The sequence below is a fragment of the Oncorhynchus keta genome, chromosome 18 (assembly GCF_023373465.1).
Source record: "Oncorhynchus keta strain PuntledgeMale-10-30-2019 chromosome 18, Oket_V2, whole genome shotgun sequence".
NCBI lineage: Eukaryota > Metazoa > Chordata > Actinopteri > Salmoniformes > Salmonidae > Oncorhynchus > Oncorhynchus keta.
In genome coordinates, this window is record NC_068438.1 from 10,233,528 (window position 1) to 10,250,519 (window position 16,992).

Sequence of the window (16,992 nt, forward strand, 5' to 3'; positions counted from 1 at the left end):
ACTAGTTTAGACCTCAGTTAGACTGACAACAGAAGCAGAGACACTAGTTTAGACCGCAGTTAGACTGACTGAACAGAAGCAGAGACGCTAGTTTAGACCTCAGTTAGACTGACTGAACAGAAGCAGAGACGCTAGTTTAGACCTCAGTTAGACTGACTGAACAGAAGCAGAGACGCTAGTTTAGACCAGTTAGACTGACTGAACAGAAGCAGAGATGCTAGTTTAGACCAGTTAGACTGACTGAACAGAAGCAGAGACGCTAGTTTAGACCGCAGTTAGACTGACTGAACAGAAGCAGAGACGCTAGTTTAGACCTCAGTTAGACTGACTGAACAGAAGCAGAGACACTAGTTTAGACCTCAGTTAGACTGACTGAACAGAAGCAGAGACACTAGTTTAGACCTCAGTTAGACTGACTGAACAGAAGCAGAGACGCTAGTTTAGACCTCAGTTAGACTGACTGAACAGAAGCAGAGACGCTAGTTTAGACCTCAGTTAGACTGACTGAACAGAAGCAGAGACGCTAGTTTAGACCTCAGTTAGACTGACTGAACAGAAGCAGAGACGCTAGTTTAGACCTCAGTTAGACTGACTGAACAGAAGCAGAGACGCTAGTTTAGACCTCAGTTAGACTGACTGAACAGAAGCAGAGACGCTAGTTTAGACCTCAGTTAGACTGACAACAGAAGCAGAGACTAGTTTAGACCACAGTTAGACTGACTGAACAGAAGCAGACTAGTTTAGACCGTAGTTAGACTGACTGAACAGAAGCAGGCTGCCGGATGAGAAGGCTCAATCCTGTCATCCTGTGCTCAAAGAGGTGGGGTTTCAGGTACCACCTTCCGTCCCCATTTAAGGAATACCTAGGATGTAAGTAATCCTTCTCACCCCCCTTTAAGATTTAGATGCACTATTGTAAAGTGACTTCTACTGGATGTCATAAGGTGAATGACCAATTTGTAAGTTGGATAAGAGCGTCTGCTAAATGACTTAAATGTAAATGCAAATGTAACTATAGAAGGTTGAAGGGGGAAAATATACCTATGTTGATAATATTCAAAATTGTAGTTTTTTTAATTGAAAGATGGAGAGTGGAGTGATTTCTTTTAAAGTAACTTGTGTCAGAGAGCAATGAGAGCACTGACCGAGTTGAGGAAGTGGCGAAGCCAGAGGATTTACTCCGCCCTAAATCTGTCTGAGTTAATCTCTTTTTTTTGTATGGAGGTCTATGAGAAAGTGTTGAATTATTTGAACGAATAGAAGTTTCAATGTTTAGGCTGTTAAAATTGACTGAGATAAGTGGTTGCAGGTGGCATTCAAATCAAATTGTTTATTTGTCACGTGCGCCGAATACAACAGTGAAATGCTTACTTACAGGCCCTAACCAACAGTGCAATTTTTAAGTAAAAAATAGGTATTAGGTGAACAATAGTTAAGAAAAGAAATATAAAAACAACAGTAAAAAGACAGTGAAAAACTTTGAGAAAAACAACTTTATTGTGCCTGTTGTGCCCTCATTGGCTAGAATGGTCCCACTGACCTCACTTATCTTCCCTCATTGAGGATATGTATTGTAGGGAAGATGACGGAAATGGATGCTCTGTTCAAAACTGATGGCAGGTCAGGTACATTTGAGTGAGAAGGAGTGGGCTACAGTCATGAAAAAGAAAGGAAACAAATTAAGTAAAGTTGTGATGGAAACAAAGATATCCCTAGATTTGTTTATAGTAGGAGTTTTGGATCAGTGTTACCTGGGGGATCTGTTTGAAGTCACGAGGAGTATCGTGGATGCATAGGCCAGAGGTGGCATTGGTGAGAGTCACAGGAGCTGGTCTTATTCACATTTCCTGTGTCTCCATAGAATACAAGAAGCTTGCTTGATAGCATTTATTGCAATGGTCATAAACTACACAGCACAAACAAAGATCAAATCAGAGAACATTTGATTTATTGTGAGTGCAGCAGCATGTTTATTGGAATTCAGTGAGCTTACAGCAGAGGCTTTGCATGAACTCCTGCCAAAGGATGTTACGCCCTCACAGGCCCCTGAGCCGGTGTAGGGATGTGACTCGAATATGAACGTAAATGAAGAGTGGGAGGTTTTTATTTTATATGATGTTGGTTTTTTTCACCGGCCTATAATTTATGTTTTTTTGTATATAGTTTACCGACCATACAGTAGGTGGCGGCATTCTCCTCTAATGCTTGTTTGTGGACTGCCGTAATACCGTAGAAGAAGAAGCGCGGTCACTTGGCGATCTTCTTTGAGGAAGCGCTTTTGCAAAACGTAAACAAAGTGTTTTGGGTCATCTCACACCCAATTTGTCATTTTTCGTGGAGAATTTCTGTAATCAGAAATAGAGTAGGCTACAACAAAACAACAGGCATTGCCAGGTAGTAAGAACGTTGTACATTTATTATGTGTACTATATTGTACTAATTAGTATTATCTGTACTATATTTTAATCTGTTGTAATCATTAACACAGATCAAGGAGCTAGCTAACGTTAGCTAGCTAATTTAAAGGAACGAAGCTAATTGCTAGCTACCTACTGGCATAGCTAACTTCTCATCTAATGTGTAACATCATTCCTAACATTCCTGTCTTGCCATTCAATACTTAGAAGAAAATCATTTCAAACAACATATTGCTGTGTGTTCATATCATGCGATTAAGTTAGTGTTTGTACCGTTATCACGATTCCATGATTTTGCAGCTGGTGAGACTATGGAGAAAGATGACGGTACCAGAGAAGACAACCAGTCACAAGTCAAGAACTCAGTCAGCATGGAGAAGAACTGCTGCAACGAGGACACTTTCAGGTTTGAATGTCTCCTTGTGGTCATAGGAGCTCTAGCTAACAACTTTTATTAGCGAAGATGTTTTGCCCATAAGGAGACACTGCACATTTCATTTGTTTACGGTCAATGGACACTACCCACCCAGTATCCTTTTCAGCAATGTGGACTGGTGGTGGTTCAGGCAGCATAGCATTTGAACTGACAAAGAACTGCACATGGTTGGATTGTTGGCTACATCATATCTTTGCAGGCTATTCAGAAATGTAATTGGAATGCATGCACACAGGCATACTATTTCCTTATTAGGTCTGTATTCCCCCAGACAGAACACAGTGCAACTTCACATTTTCTACCAGTGCCAGCACCCAATACAAAGCTGAGCGCATAATATTGGGAGTATTGTTCTGATTAGGTTTCCCAATGCATTGCATTCCCACACATGTTATAGAAATAATCCATGCCACTCTTTCCAAATCGAAGGAAAGTTCAGTTAAGCAGATGATTGGGCCCAAGGTCTACTACCACCACTGGCACTTAGTGTTTCTCTTCTAAGCCTTGCTAGAAGTTTCCTCATTGTGGACTGGTGTTGAGCAAATGATTATAGACTAAGTTGCATTTTCTAGCATTAAGGGGTCGTTTTCACATAGTGGGTCTCACGTGGCCCCTTCTTGATCCTGCTTAACCCGTAATCCTTCTCAGTCTACTTCAGACCCTCCACAAATATTCTCAGGTCCCTTATTCACTTCCAGAGGCTGGATTTTATGAAAGGCATCATTGCTCCTCCGAAAGTATACATTAGTCGTCAGATCTGTCTTAACTGGTCTATCCTACTCTTCTTCCACCTGTTATACTGTAGCCATTTCTGTGCTTTTGCGACATCAGGAGTTCTGTATGGTCTTTCATATCAAATTCAGACTCACACAGGATGCCAAGGGAAAGTGCAATGATGAGGGTCTCCCATTGATGGATCTTGGAACAAGAAAGAATTGTCAAGGACTTAAATCTGCAGTTGGACCAGTGTAGAAGACACTGCCTAGGATCTCTACAAATATATTCAAGTATCCAAATCTCCATTTAAAGGAAAAACTATTGATCTCCAGTGAAACATTCCCCTTGTGAACAAGGAAGAACCACCTGCCTTTCTGAACTCATCATTGCATCAGTGACCACCTCCATATTTTCCTCCTCTTTTCCCGACACTGAGGTTCCTTCCAGAAGCTCACCCACAATGGATGAGATCCGCCGGGTGTTCGGTTCCCCTATAGGGCGCGTCCGCTCGGACAGTATAGCCAGCTCTGCCACCCAGTCCTCGGGCAGCCGCTTGCTGCTGCGCCAGCGCCTCGCCCAGCTCATGACCTGCGTGGACGACCTGGACCCCTCGCCCCAGCTCCAAGAGCAGGTGGTACGCAGCTTGGACAACGCCTTCCTCGTCTGTGGTAAAAGGGCCAACCGGACCAAGAAAGACAACTTCAGGTGGACATTTATAGGCGCTGCAGAGTTCCTCTTTTCTGACTCTTTGGCCTTATTTCGACTTGACTTCCTCTTTCTCTGTTTGTTTAACATCAGAGTTGTTTTAAATCAAAATGCATTGCACATGGTTCTTCATTGCAAGGGTTTAGTTGATGAATACAATGTACTGTAAGACTGGATACTAATGATTCTTCTTGACTAAAATGCCCAGCAATGACTTCTCCATTTTATTCCAATGTTGTCTGTCTTTATCTGAATACAGAGGGTCTTAGTTGATAGAGAAGTTAGACACATTTTTCATGTCTTGATTTTAGGCCTTGGACCTTTGGTTGATCACCCTCTTGAGCTCAGAGCAGGCGGTGTGTGCCGTCTCTTCCGTTTGGGATCGTAATCTCTGGCATGCTTATCTTTTGGTTTGATAACCCAAAATGTCATTTTGTTAACAGAACTGAAAGGCTAATGATGTTAGGACCATAGAGATTGTACGTCTGTGTTCTGTTTAGTTCTGTGCTGAGGACATGGAAATTGATGGGCTTTGTTATTTGTTGAGAAGTGTTCTTCTTTCACAGTTTTTTAATTGATGTAGACTATGGTTAGAGAGATGTGACTAGGCTTTATCAACCACCACGGTCCATTCAAGACTGGCTAAACATGATGTTGTTGTGTAACTAGATAAGCTTCTGAAGGTTGCAGTCCAATTTGTCAGGCTTTTCGCTCATGAGTTTCGGAGAAAACTGCTGTGCAAGTGAATCATGATCTGCTGTTCTTTCTCGCTCTCGCTCTCGCTCTCGCTCTCGCTCTCTCTCTCTCACACTCCTCTCTTTCTCACTCCCTCTCTCTCTATCTTGCTTTCCATCGCCCCCTCTTTACTCTCTCTCTCACACTCTCTCTCTCACTCTCACACTCTCTCTCTCTCTCTCTCTCTCACACTCTCTCTCACTCACTCCCTCCAGGCTTCACATGGTCACGTGGAATGTCGCTACAGCTGATCCTCCAGATGACATCAGCTCCTTGCTTCACCTGAACTCCCCAAAGACCCCAGACCTCTACGTGATTGGGTGAGTTACGGCGCTACGGCATGCTGATCGGACATTGATTGAGACAGACAGTACAATGGCATGACAGGAAAATCCGTTTCCTCCTGTGTAAAGTCGACAAAGTTTATTCAGAGTGACATGGAGAAAATGCTTCAGTAGGTTCATTTGTATGATACTAATGTTACTGGCAACAATAGTTATAAAGTGTGTGTGTGTGTGTGTGTGTCTCGTAGTCTCCAGGAGGTGTACGCTGCTCCTCACAGGTTCATCATGGACATGGCCGTTGAGGACTCCTGGAGCCATCTCTTCATGTCCAGCCTGGCACCACGAGGCTACCTGAAGGTACAACAGTAGGACAATATGGCTTCATAACACTTAACAATACCACTTCAGCACCATAGACCGGTTTGAACCATTTTATTCCACCAGCCTTAGTCTGAAGCAACAGACAAATGTGCTCTCAACATCATTTGTCCTCAGTTTATTTTCACCTCTTTTGTCTTTCAAAGCGATATAATTAGCATCTTTATGTGTCTCTCCACTTCCACCCTTTTGAGTCTGCCATTAGTCTTTTCCCCGGTTACATAAAGACTCTGAATTGCCCAGGTTTAGATGACAGTCTTGTTGTGCTTGCAGGTGTCCTCCATCCGAATGCAGGGCCTCCTGCTGCTGTTCTTCTCCAAACTGGCCCACGTTCCATTCATTAGAGACATCCACGACACCTACACGCGCACAGGCATCTTCGGCTACTGGGTAAGATCAGGCTCAGTGGATGTTATTACTTATTATGGCACCTTATAGTGAGTGTTACAAGGCATTATAAATGCACTTATAAGGCATTATGTGTGTGAGCCTCGCAGCAGAAGGGTGTTATTTGTACGTTTGATTGATTGACAGGGGAATAAAGGCGGGGTGTCCATCCGCCTGTCTTTCTATGGCCACATGCTCTGCTTCCTCAACTGTCACCTGGCGGCACACATGCAGTACGCCTCGCAGCGCGTCGACGAGTTCGAGTACATCCTGGACACGCAGACCTTCGGCCCCAAAAAGGCCCCCCACGTCCTCGACCACAAGTCGGTATACATTAAACGCACGTTGTCAACTGAGTGGGCATTTTTCTGTATTCACACTGTTGCTGCCTCAGTGTTTTATAAGTGGAGGAGCCTGGCATCTGCTTGTGATAGGATTTTAAGGACTACTGTGTTCTCTCTGTGTTGAACGTTCACAGTGGCCTCTCTCTCCACTCCCTCTCTCTCCACTCCCTCTCTCCCTCACTCCCTCTCTCTCCACTCCCTCTCTCTCCACTCTCTCTCCACTCCCTCTCTCTCCACTCCCTCTCTCTCCACTCCCTCTCTCCCCTCTTCTCTCAGGCTGGTCTTTTGGTTTGGGGATTTGAACTTCCGCATCCAAGATCACGGCATGCATTTTCTGCGCAACTGCATCACCAGCCATAAGTTGAACTTGCTGTGGAGCAAAGACCAGGTCAGACTCCTGGGAGATGCATTTGTTTTGCTCTGTCTTGGAGAATACTATACCGACATTTGACTGGAGTGGGAAACCGGACATTGGCTTTTCATTTAACACGTGTAACACGGTTGTCTTTGTTTTCCTGCATGTAAGATATAGGATGTGTCTCAGACGGCAGCCTGTTTGTTCACTTTATACCTGCACTACTTTTGACCAGGGCCCTTAGGGCTCTGATCCGAATGAAGTGCTCTCTTATGGGAACGGGATGCAATTTGGGATGCTGCCGTCGTATCGCCTGAGGATGTTAAATGTGATGCTTGTCTTGTCATTCCGTGTGGTTGCATCAGCTGACCATGATGAAGAAGAAGGAGGCTGTCCTGCAGGAGTTTGACGAGGGACCTCTGGACTTTCAACCGACGTACAAATTCGACAGGTTCTCTGACCGCTATGACAGCAGGTAACTCTTATGCCCCTATAAAGCATTCACCGTTGTTTTCTTTCAGATTTCCCTCCTTTGCGTCGTCTTTTCTGCCTGCTCTTACTGAGCTGACTCCCCGCTCTCCTCACAACACACTATTATTCAAACCCTCTGCTCTCTTCTGACTTCACAGGTCCCGCCGGACATGGTTTGGTGTTCAGTAAGCTGCTCACAACACCCCTCTCTTAATGCCACCCTAATCCTCCTTCAGCAGTATTCTGCTCCTGCACAATAAGCCCACTAGAACTGTTGTAAGACGGTGATGGATAGATTTATGCTATGGAAAGTCTAAATGACTCTCTCTCCCACCAAAAAATGGTGCCTACTAGACAGCAGACGTTGTTGTTGTGTTTTTTCTGCTGATGTGAATGCTATGTGATATATATATATATATATTAATTATAGTTGTCTGCAGCTAACACAGTTTCCTCTTACAGTACCTGCGGTATATCAGTCGCTGTTATCTTCATATGAAGCCGCTTGAAAATCCCATTGATACGTATCAGCGCCATGGCTGCCATGCTCAGTGGACACAGTATTCTGGATTTGTTAAGGCTAATTAATTTAACCCCCACAATACCATCTCTCTCAGAGAGAGAGAGAGAAGCTTTGCTAGCCGACTGTACCATTGCCTCTGTGTGGGCGTAAGCAGCTGTCAGGTTCTAACAAGCATGGTTACTAGCTATATACAGCACAACCTCCTGTCCTGCTGCTTGGATTTGTCACTATGGACTTCTAACGAATCGCTGTATATAGTGTGTTCAGAAAGCATTCACTTTTTCCACATTTTGTTACGTTACAGCCTCACTCTGTAATTGATTAAATGTTTGTTTTTTTTCTCTCCTCAATCTACAGACAATACCCCATAATGACAAAGCAAAAACAGGTTTTTAGAATTTGTTGCAAATGTATCAAAAAAAAATGTAATAACGGAAATATCACATTTTACATAAGTATTCAGACACTTTACTCAGTACTTTGTTGAAGCACCTTTGGCAGCGATTACTGCATTGAGTCTTCTTGGGTATGACACTATAAGCTTGGCACACCTGTATTTGGGGTGTTTCTCCCGGTCTTCTCTGCAGATCCTCTCAAGCTCTGTCAGGTTGGATGGGGAGCATCGCTGCACAGCTACTTTCAGGTCTCTCCAGAGATGTTCGATTGGGTTCAAGTCCGGGCTCTGGTTGGGCCACTCAAGGACATTCAGAGACTTGTCTGAAAGCCACTCATGCGTTGTCTTGGCTGTGTGCTTCGGGTCGTTGTCCTGTTGGAAGGTGAACCTTCGCTGCAGTCTGAGGTCCTGAGTGCTTTGGAGCAGGTTTTCATCAAAGATCTCTCTGTACTTTGTTCCGTTCATCTTTCCTTCGATCCTGACGAGTCTCCCAGTCCCTGCAGCTGCAAAACATCCCCACAGCATGATGCTACCTCCGCCACCATGCTTCACTGTAGGGATGGTTTTGGCCAGGTGATGAGCGGTGTCTGGTTCCCTCCAGACGTGACGCTTGGCATTCAGGCCAGAGATTCTTGTTTCTCATGGTCTGAGAGTCCTTAGGTGCCTTATGGAAAACTCCAAGCAGGCTGTCATGTGTCTTTTACTGAGGAGTGGCCTCGATCTGGCCACTCTACCATAAAAGCCTGATTGGTGGAGTGCTGCAGAGATGGGTTGGTTGGTTCCATTTAAGAATTATGGAGACCACTGTGTTCTTGGACTTTCAATGCAGCAGACATTTTTTGCTACCCTTCCACAGATCTGTGCCTCGACACAATCCTGTCTCGGAGCTCTACAGGGAATTCCTTCGACCTCATAGCTTGGTTTTTGCTCTGACATGCACTGTCAACTGTGAGACCTTATGTAGACAGGTGTGTGCCTTTCCAAATCATGTCCAATCAATTGAATTTACCACAGGTAATCAAGTTGTAGATGCATCTCAAGGATGATCAATGGAAACAGGATGCACCTGAGCTCAATAGCAAAGGGTCTGAATACTTATGTAAATAATAATTTTATTTTTTGTTTTTAATACATTTGCAAAAATGTCTCTGGGTTATTTATGATAAAATTATTTAATCTTATTTAGAATAAGGCTGTAACGTAAGAAAATGTGTCAAAAGTGATAAGGGTCTGAATACTTTCCGAATGCACTGTTGCTGTATGCATTTGTGTGTGCACGTGTTTGTGTGGGGGGTGGGGGCGTACGCGGGTGTTTGTGTGGGGGCGTACGCGGGTGTTTGTGTGGGGGGTGGGGGCGTACGCGGGTGTTTGTGTGTCAGCGTCATTACGTACGGCCTCCACCACTGTGCACGAATCAGTACAACTGAGGGGCACTCACTGCATGAGTCACCCAGTGAGACGGGGTGGCAAACTAATACAGCTGTGAGAGACGACTAATGAGGGAGGTGAAAGGATACAAAGCACTGTGGAATCTGATCCATCATGTCGAGCAGACTGAAGTGACACTGAGATGGGTAAAACGCTACCTTATGAGATTACTTGTCATACTCTCTCCGTCTCTTAACACTCTCTCATGTCATTCTCTCATACACAGGCTTTGTTCCAATGTCCACACTAGCATACTACTAGAATGAATAAATGTATCGGGCATGCATTCTAAGTGATCTACTGATTTTACTTTCTGTTTCTCTACATCTGCCTCCTTGATCGTCTCTCACTAAATCTCTTCGCTTGTCCGTTTTCCTGTTTCTCTCCATCTCTCCAATTCTGACAATCATTCTCTTTCTCGCTTTCCAAATTGTCTCACTAAATCCCTGTCTCTTCTCTCGTCCGCCCGTCTGTCTGCCCAGTGGTAAGATGCGTAAGCCGGCTTGGACAGACCGGATCCTGTGGAGGGTGAAGCCTAAAGAGTCACCCCCAGAGGAGGAGAAGGACGAGGACAGGGACTCTGGTCTAGATGAGAAGAACACCAAGCAGCAGAAGGAGGAGGAGGAAGAGTTCCCTCTGAAACTCAAGCAGGATTCGTATACCAGCAACATGGAGTACGGCGTCAGCGACCACAAGCCTGTCATCGGCATCTTTACCCTGGAGGTGACTGAGGCAGCGGCACTTCCCATTCCCACATCTGAGCCAGTATGAACAGAGTATTAAGAGTAGCAGTGCTGATCTAAAACCAGTTCCTTCCTGTCCATATAATGTTGTTCATTATGATCGAAGAGGCAACACTTACTGACCCAAGATCAGCACTCCTATTCTGAGGCGCTTTTTGAATAAGGGCCCTGGACTGCTTTTCCAATGTGACTCTTGATAGTGAAACGGTATGATGCAAATACAGTGGGGCAAAACAGTATTTAGTCAGCCACCAATTGTGCAAGTTCTCCCACTTAAAAAGATGAGAGGCCTGTCATTTTCATCATAGGTACACTTCAACTATGACAGACAAAATGAGAAAAAAATCCAGAAAATCACATTGTAGGATTTTTTTATGAATTTATTTGCAAATGATGGTGTAAAATAAGCATTTGGTCACCTACAAACAAGCAAGGTGTCTTTTATACTGATAACAAGTTCAAACAGGTGCCATTAATGCAGGTAACAAGTGGAGGACAGAGGAGCCTCTTAAAGAAGAAGTTACAGGTCTGTGAGAGCCAGAAATCTTGCTTGTTTGTAGGTGACCAAATACTTATTTTCCACCATAATTTGCAAATAAATTAATTAAAAATCCTACAATGTGATTTTCTGGATTTTTTTACTAATTTTGTCTGTCATAGTTGAAGTGTACCTATGATGAAAATTACAGGCCTCTCTCATCTTTTTAAGTTGGAGAACTTGCACAATTGGTGGCTGACTAAATACTTTTTTTGCCCCACTGTATACTGCTTTATACTCCTTCACCCTCTAGCCAATCCTGACTACCTCTTCCCTCCGTTTGTTCTGCCGTTCCCTCCTGTCTATCCCCACACTGTAGTTGAGGAAGATGTACGAGACGCCGTTGGTGCGCGTGTGTGCCGAGGGTGAATGGAGCGCCGACTTTGACGCCATGGTGATCTACAGCCCCCTCCAGCCCTTCCCTTCTAGCGCCTGGGACTGGATCGGCCTCTACAAGGTCAGAGTCGACCTAAACCTCCGATGTTCTTTTCAACCGTAGTCGTACTGTATTGTCAGCCGTGTAGTTTTTACAGGTGTGTGTTTGTGTTTACAGGTGGGATTCAGGAGTGTTTCGGACTACATTACCTACACCTGGGTGAAGGATGATGAGGTCTCGTTTAATGACGAGCTCACCCAGGTAATATGACTGAGCGCGCGCGTCTCTTGTGTTTTATGAGACGGTGATGCTTGACTGTGTTTCTGTGTTTATCCAGGTCTATGTGAGCAAGGATGAGATTCCGGTGGTGGGAGGGGAGTGTGTGCTCTGTTACTACTGCAGTACGCTCCAATGCATTGTGGGTATTAGCTCACCCTTTAAGGTAAGTGCAGGTTTACTGTAAGCCACCAAGGGACAGTCCAGAAATGGATAATATACATACATGCTCTTATACATACAGTTTCCAGGATACAGGTTCAGCCATGTCCTGGACTATAAAGCTTGGAGATTCTCCATTTGAAGTTTGGATTTATAAATGTCTCCGTCTGGTTTTAGGTACAAGAGTCCAAAGTGGCCGTTGAGGAAGGTCTAGCGCCGGAGAACATCAACGGCCTTGACAAGGCCACAGCCAGTTAGGACCTGTGAGTGGACCAGACATGCCCTCGAACACTCTCACACAGTCTGTCCGTCTATGCTGTTACACACCTGCCCTTTTGACCTTTGGTTGCCTGTCTGCAAGCTGCGGTGCTGCTGGAGTCATGGAATGTTACTTAGAAATGATAGGCTAGTGCACTTTGAGTTTAATGAATCGTACTGTTTAGCTGTCTTGTTCGCCACTGCCAGTTGTGGTGGCAACAGTAACCTGTATGTTTATTTCTGTTCTGTTTAGATGTTGATTCCGCCTTTTTAAAATCATCCGCAGAGAGATATTGGCAGTGTCGCTTTGAGAAAGGTTCAGTCTTAGTTTTGTTCAGTGTATTTTTGTTGTTGTTGGTGTTTGGATTCATACAGAACACATTGGACATTGTCAGATGTTCCAGGTAGCTTGTACAAAAGTTGAACATTGACATCAAAGTCGTGGCTGTTTCACTTGAACATTTGACCGATCATCTAATGATATCATAAATGCATGATTATCTCATAATTGTTTTTAAAATAATGGTTTATATATTTTTATTTTCCCCTTGCAAACTTAGTCGTCTGTTAACAAAAACCCTTTGTGCTATGCTATTCCACTTCAAGGCAATTTCTAATAGAGGATATGTTTGAGAAATACAGTGAGCGCCATAATTCATTGGACAGTGACCATTTTCTTTGTTATTTTGGTTCTGTACTCTAGAACTTTGAGTTTGAAAGGATACAATGACAATGAGGAAGTGCAGACTGTCAGCTTTAGTTTGACGCTATTTTCATACCTGTCGGATGAACCGTTTAGAAATTACCGCACCTTTTGTACATGGTCCCCACCCCCCCCCCATTTTACTACAAGTATTTGTTGAATTGGCTTCACAGATGTGTGTCGTTAGGCAGGTGTATTCATTTGTGTCGTTTGTGAATGCAGGAGAGCTGTTGGTGAAGAGTATTGATTCTAGACTTTGCTATTGCCTTTGGAGGTTGTCGTTGGGGTGTGACAACATGAGGAAGACAGCAGTGTCGACGCAAATGAGGCTGGCCGTCATAAGGCTCAGAAATGAAAATCAATCAATCAGGAACATTGCAAAAACCCTGGGCATGCCCAAGTCAACAGTTTGGTTCATAATTAACAAGAATAAAAACAACCGGTGAACTCAATTATGTCAAAAGACCCGGTAGATAGAGGAAGACCACTGTAGTGGGTGACCGGAGAATACACTCTATGGTGAAGAGCCCCCCTGAACAGCCCAACAGATCAGAAACACTCCTGGATGCAGGTGTAGATGTGTCAAAGTCTACCATACATAGACTACACCAGCAGGACTACAGAGGGTACACTACAAGATGCAAACCACTGATAAGCCTGAAGAACAGAATGGTGATATTACAGTTTGCTAAAAAGCACCTAAAAGAGCCCCAAGAGTTCAGGAAAGAAGTTTTGTGCAGATGAGACAAAGATTAACATGTACCAGAGTGATGGAAAGAGTTTTTATTTTATTTTATTTTTTTTATTTTTTATAAAGACCCCCCAAAAAAAGACCCAGATCCAAAGCATACCACCTCATCTGTGAAACATGGTGGAGGGGGTGTTATGGTTTGGGCCTGTATGGCTGCCAGTGGAACAGGCTCACTTGTCTTCATCAATGATGTGACTGCAGACAGAAGTAGAACAATGGATTCTGAGGTCTACAGAAATATTTTATCTGCTCAGATAAAAGCAAATGCCTCCAAACTCATTGGACGGCACTTCATCATGCAACAAGACAATGACCCTGAACATACTGCTAGAGCAACGAAGGGGTTATTGATGGCCAAAAAGTGGAAAATCCTTGACTGGCTGAGTCAATCACCGGATCTGAATCCAATTGAACATGCATTTTACATGCTGAAGAGGAGACCGAAGGCAATAAGTCCCCGAAACAAGCTGGAACTGAAGATGGCTGCAGTACAGGCCTGGCAGAGCATCACCAGGGAAGATACCCAGCGTCTGGTGACGTCGACACATCAGACTTCAAGCAGTCATTGCATGCATAGGATATGCGACCATATATTAACAACGATGACTTTATTCGACATTATGTTAAACTGTCCAATGTTTTTGATGCCTGAAAATGGTGGGGACTATGTATTAAAGCTTCTATCATTTCTAAACGGTTCATCCGATATGTATGAAAATACCCTCAAATTAAAGCTGACAGTCTGCACTTCAGCCTCATTGTCTGGTATCCTTTCAAACTCAAAGTGCTGGAGTACAGAACCAAAAATACAAAACAATGGTCACTGTCCAATGATTTATGGTGTTCAATGTATATTGCACAATTTGATCTTGTTCATATTCATGACCATGCCCTTTTTATAGATGTGCGTAACGGTTACTGGTTTATGCATATTATTAAGGTAATTTTGGTTCTAGTCAGTGTGATTGGGGATGAAAAGTTATTTACGAAAAAGTGGATTCAACAAGTGCCTCAATGTTAACAACCTGTAGATAACTGTTCAACGGATGCTTTGGTACAAAACTATGTCATTCCTATTTGATTATTTATTGCTGCATTTGAAGTGTATGAATAATCAGTGTTCTTATTCTTAAAACATATGCAGGTCTTGCTTGTACTGTACGCGTCAACATTTCATCTGTAGAACTTCTTGTACTTTTCTGCCACCAATTTCAGCATAAGCGAGGTCTGTTCAAATGTATTTTATTAATGTCTTTAAACGCTTGTACATTTACTTGTAAAGATTGTTCAGTATATTGAAAATCAGGAGTGATCTATTTTCTCAGTAACAAATGTGGTAAATGAATGAATACAAATGTTATACTGTAACCCATTTTAAGGCTTAAATGAAGTAAAACATCTAAATGATGATGATGCCTGTCATTTATCACGAGTCTCGAAGAGAAATACAAATCAGTCATTTCTAGACCTTTGATACAATGTAACCAATTTTTATTTTATTGTAATAAGATTTTGCTTAATTTACAAACTATCATCTTAGCTGGAAACAAGAACTATACATTTCTAGAACAAGAAAGCTTTATTTGTTTTAATTAACGGGTATTTAGAAGATTTATGCAAGGATAATAATAATGGACATTAGGAACAACAATGCCCAACAGTCTGAACATCAAAATGATCTAAAGTATTTTAAACCAGGAAACGGATTTACACTTTAGTCAAAGAGAGAAAAACATGTCCAAAAAACTCAAAGGTTGAGTGAGTAAACAAGTTAACAGTTATAAAGGGCTTTATAAAATACACTCACTGTCTTGAAGCAGCGTTCCTTACAGTATACAGTAAGCAATATTTCCAGTTTGATCGCCAATCTGATCCAGTAGCAATCCAGGACCAAGGTACATACAGTACACATGGAGGAATTACATTTGACTCTGCTCAACACACAGACGCAGTGCACAAAGTAACCATGGCATTGCAGCTGGCGTTTGCACCAGCTATAACATTTTGAAAAGGGGAGTTTAGTGCGTTTTAGAATGGTAAAATGTCCCCCCGAGCCTATTCCAGACTTCCTTATCGGGCGGGTACTTCCAGCCATAAAAATTGGACTAGATTCTAAATCCATTGGATAGATCTAGGCCTACTTCTATGCTTCCAGCCCTGTACAGCCCAGACAGTGTTTACAGACAGTGCTCGAGGTGGGCCAGCAGCTCTCGGTGGTGCCTGGTGGGGTACTGGGCTCGACAGCTGGGGCACTCTAAGAAGCTCTCGTCTAGCAGCTTGGGGACCTGAGAGTGGGAGGTGACGCTCTCTTTGGAGCGCTTCAGGGGTGCTGGGGGTCTGCAGTGAGCGCTGGCCTCGTACAGGCGGGACAACTCCCTCTGCCCCTTCTCTGACTCGAGTTTGGCAACGTGGTCCTTTGCCTTGCGTAACTCCTTCAACACCTTGTGGAGCTGTTGTTGTAAATACTGACAGTCTCGCTTCTCATCCTCCAGGTCTTTGGCGGACACCTGGATCTGCTGTTCCAGAATTGTGACGCGTTTCTGCTCCTCATGCAGGCTTAGTAGGGATTTCTGCAGTAGATTCACCTGCACTAGGAGCTCAGCAGACCTGGTCTCCTTTTCCTCTAGTCTAGCCTGGAGCTCTTCCATGTCATCCCACAGATGGCCCTCTCTGTCCCCAGAGCGACGCTTCTCCTTCTGGACACTCTGCAAGATACTCAGCTTCTCCGCCTGGAACTGCTGCCTCACCTCTCCCACCTCTCTCTGCTTCTCCTCATACCTACACTGCAGCTCAGACAGTTGTCTCTGGGCTGTGTTGACCTGCTCTCTCTGAGTTTCCAGCTCCCTCTTGGTCATCAGTAACAATTTCTCATAGTGCTTCTGTATCTGTACTGACCTCTCTTCTGAGTGGGCGTCTTTATGCTGCTGTGCGAGGGCCTGCTTGGCCTGGTTCAGCTGCTGTTCCAGCCCAAACACCCGGGCCAACACCACCTTCACATACGCCTCTCTCTGTTGGTCGTAGGCCAGCCACTGCTGGTTCTTTTCCAGGGCATCTGTGAGGTGGTCGTGGCTCATTGCAGTACTGGTGGTGAGCACCTGTCCATCTGATGGGCAGCTCTGCTGCTCAGCGCCAGGTCTACTATCCAGCTCCTGGCACTTAGCAGACACGGACACCAGCTTGTTCTTAACGTCCTCTGTCTCGGCTTGGAGTGACTGGAAGAGTTTTTTTCTCTGGTCGGCTTCCCTGACATAGTGGTCTATCTGGGCCTGCAGACCGGCCACTGTCTCACCTTCTGCCGCATGGGCCTGCTGCCAAAGAGAGCAGATTTCCTGGTCTCTGGCCAGCAGCTGCTGAGCGTTCTTCTCCCGTAGAGTCTCCAGTGACAGGATTTTCTCTAATAAAAGCTTGTTATTTCCAGAATCTGATCGTTCTCCTTTCTGAGCAGACAGCTCATCCAATGACTTCCTGAGATATGCATTCTCCTTTCTGAGTTTACTGATCTTCATATCATTTTTGGAGCAACACAGCCTTCCACCTGTCTTGTCGACGAAGTTGTCCTTGTTTTTGTTGCTGGATGACATCGTTGCTAAGATAGCTAACGTTAGCTAGCG

At 44.1% G+C, this 16,992-nt stretch overlaps 2 protein-coding genes across 6 annotated transcripts; one reads left to right on the plus strand and one right to left on the minus strand.

Moving 5' to 3' along the window:
• The first annotated feature begins 1,598 nt into the window (after positions 1-1,598).
• On the plus strand, positions 1,599-14,791 carry LOC118397234 (inositol polyphosphate 5-phosphatase K-like). Of its 5 annotated transcripts, none has more exons than XM_035791785.2 (14): positions 1,599-1,620; positions 2,718-2,823; positions 5,226-5,330; positions 5,543-5,651; positions 5,946-6,062; positions 6,207-6,382; positions 6,680-6,791; positions 7,124-7,233; positions 7,388-7,414; positions 10,057-10,297; positions 11,175-11,312; positions 11,409-11,492; positions 11,569-11,673; positions 11,847-14,791. In XM_035791785.2, exons 1-14 carry the CDS (start codon positions 1,614-1,616, stop codon positions 11,925-11,927), a joined length of 1,518 nt encoding a protein of 505 aa, XP_035647678.2. In that variant the 5' UTR covers positions 1,599-1,613; the 3' UTR covers positions 11,928-14,791. The 5 variants fall into 5 exon arrangements, with proteins under 5 accessions (XP_035647678.2, XP_052323340.1, XP_035647683.1 ...); XM_035791790.2 differs by lacking the exon at positions 1,599-1,620 and adding an exon at positions 1,674-1,812; XM_035791789.2 differs by lacking the exon at positions 1,599-1,620 and adding an exon at positions 2,187-2,287.
• Positions 14,792-14,906: 115 nt separating this feature from the next.
• On the minus strand, positions 14,907-16,962 carry LOC118397236 (centrosomal protein of 55 kDa-like). Its single transcript, XM_035791792.2, has one exon. The coding sequence runs from the start codon at positions 16,960-16,962 to the stop codon at positions 15,559-15,561; it is 1,404 nt and encodes a 467-aa protein (XP_035647685.1). The 3' UTR covers positions 14,907-15,558.
• Between the last annotated feature and the right edge of the window lie 30 nt (positions 16,963-16,992).

Excerpts from the sequence above, each read along its gene's own strand:
- LOC118397234 (XM_035791785.2), top strand. Across the intron at positions 5,331-5,542 it reads CCAGACCTCTACGTGATTGG|TCTCCAGGAGGTGTACGCTG; the intron begins GTGAGTTACGGC and ends TGTGTCTCGTAG. Across the intron at positions 7,234-7,387 it reads TCTGACCGCTATGACAGCAG|GTCCCGCCGGACATGGTTTG; the intron begins GTAACTCTTATG and ends CTGACTTCACAG.
- LOC118397236 (XM_035791792.2), bottom strand. The coding sequence starts at position 16,962 with ATGTCATCCAGCAACAAAAACAAGGACAACTTCGTCGACAAGACAGGT.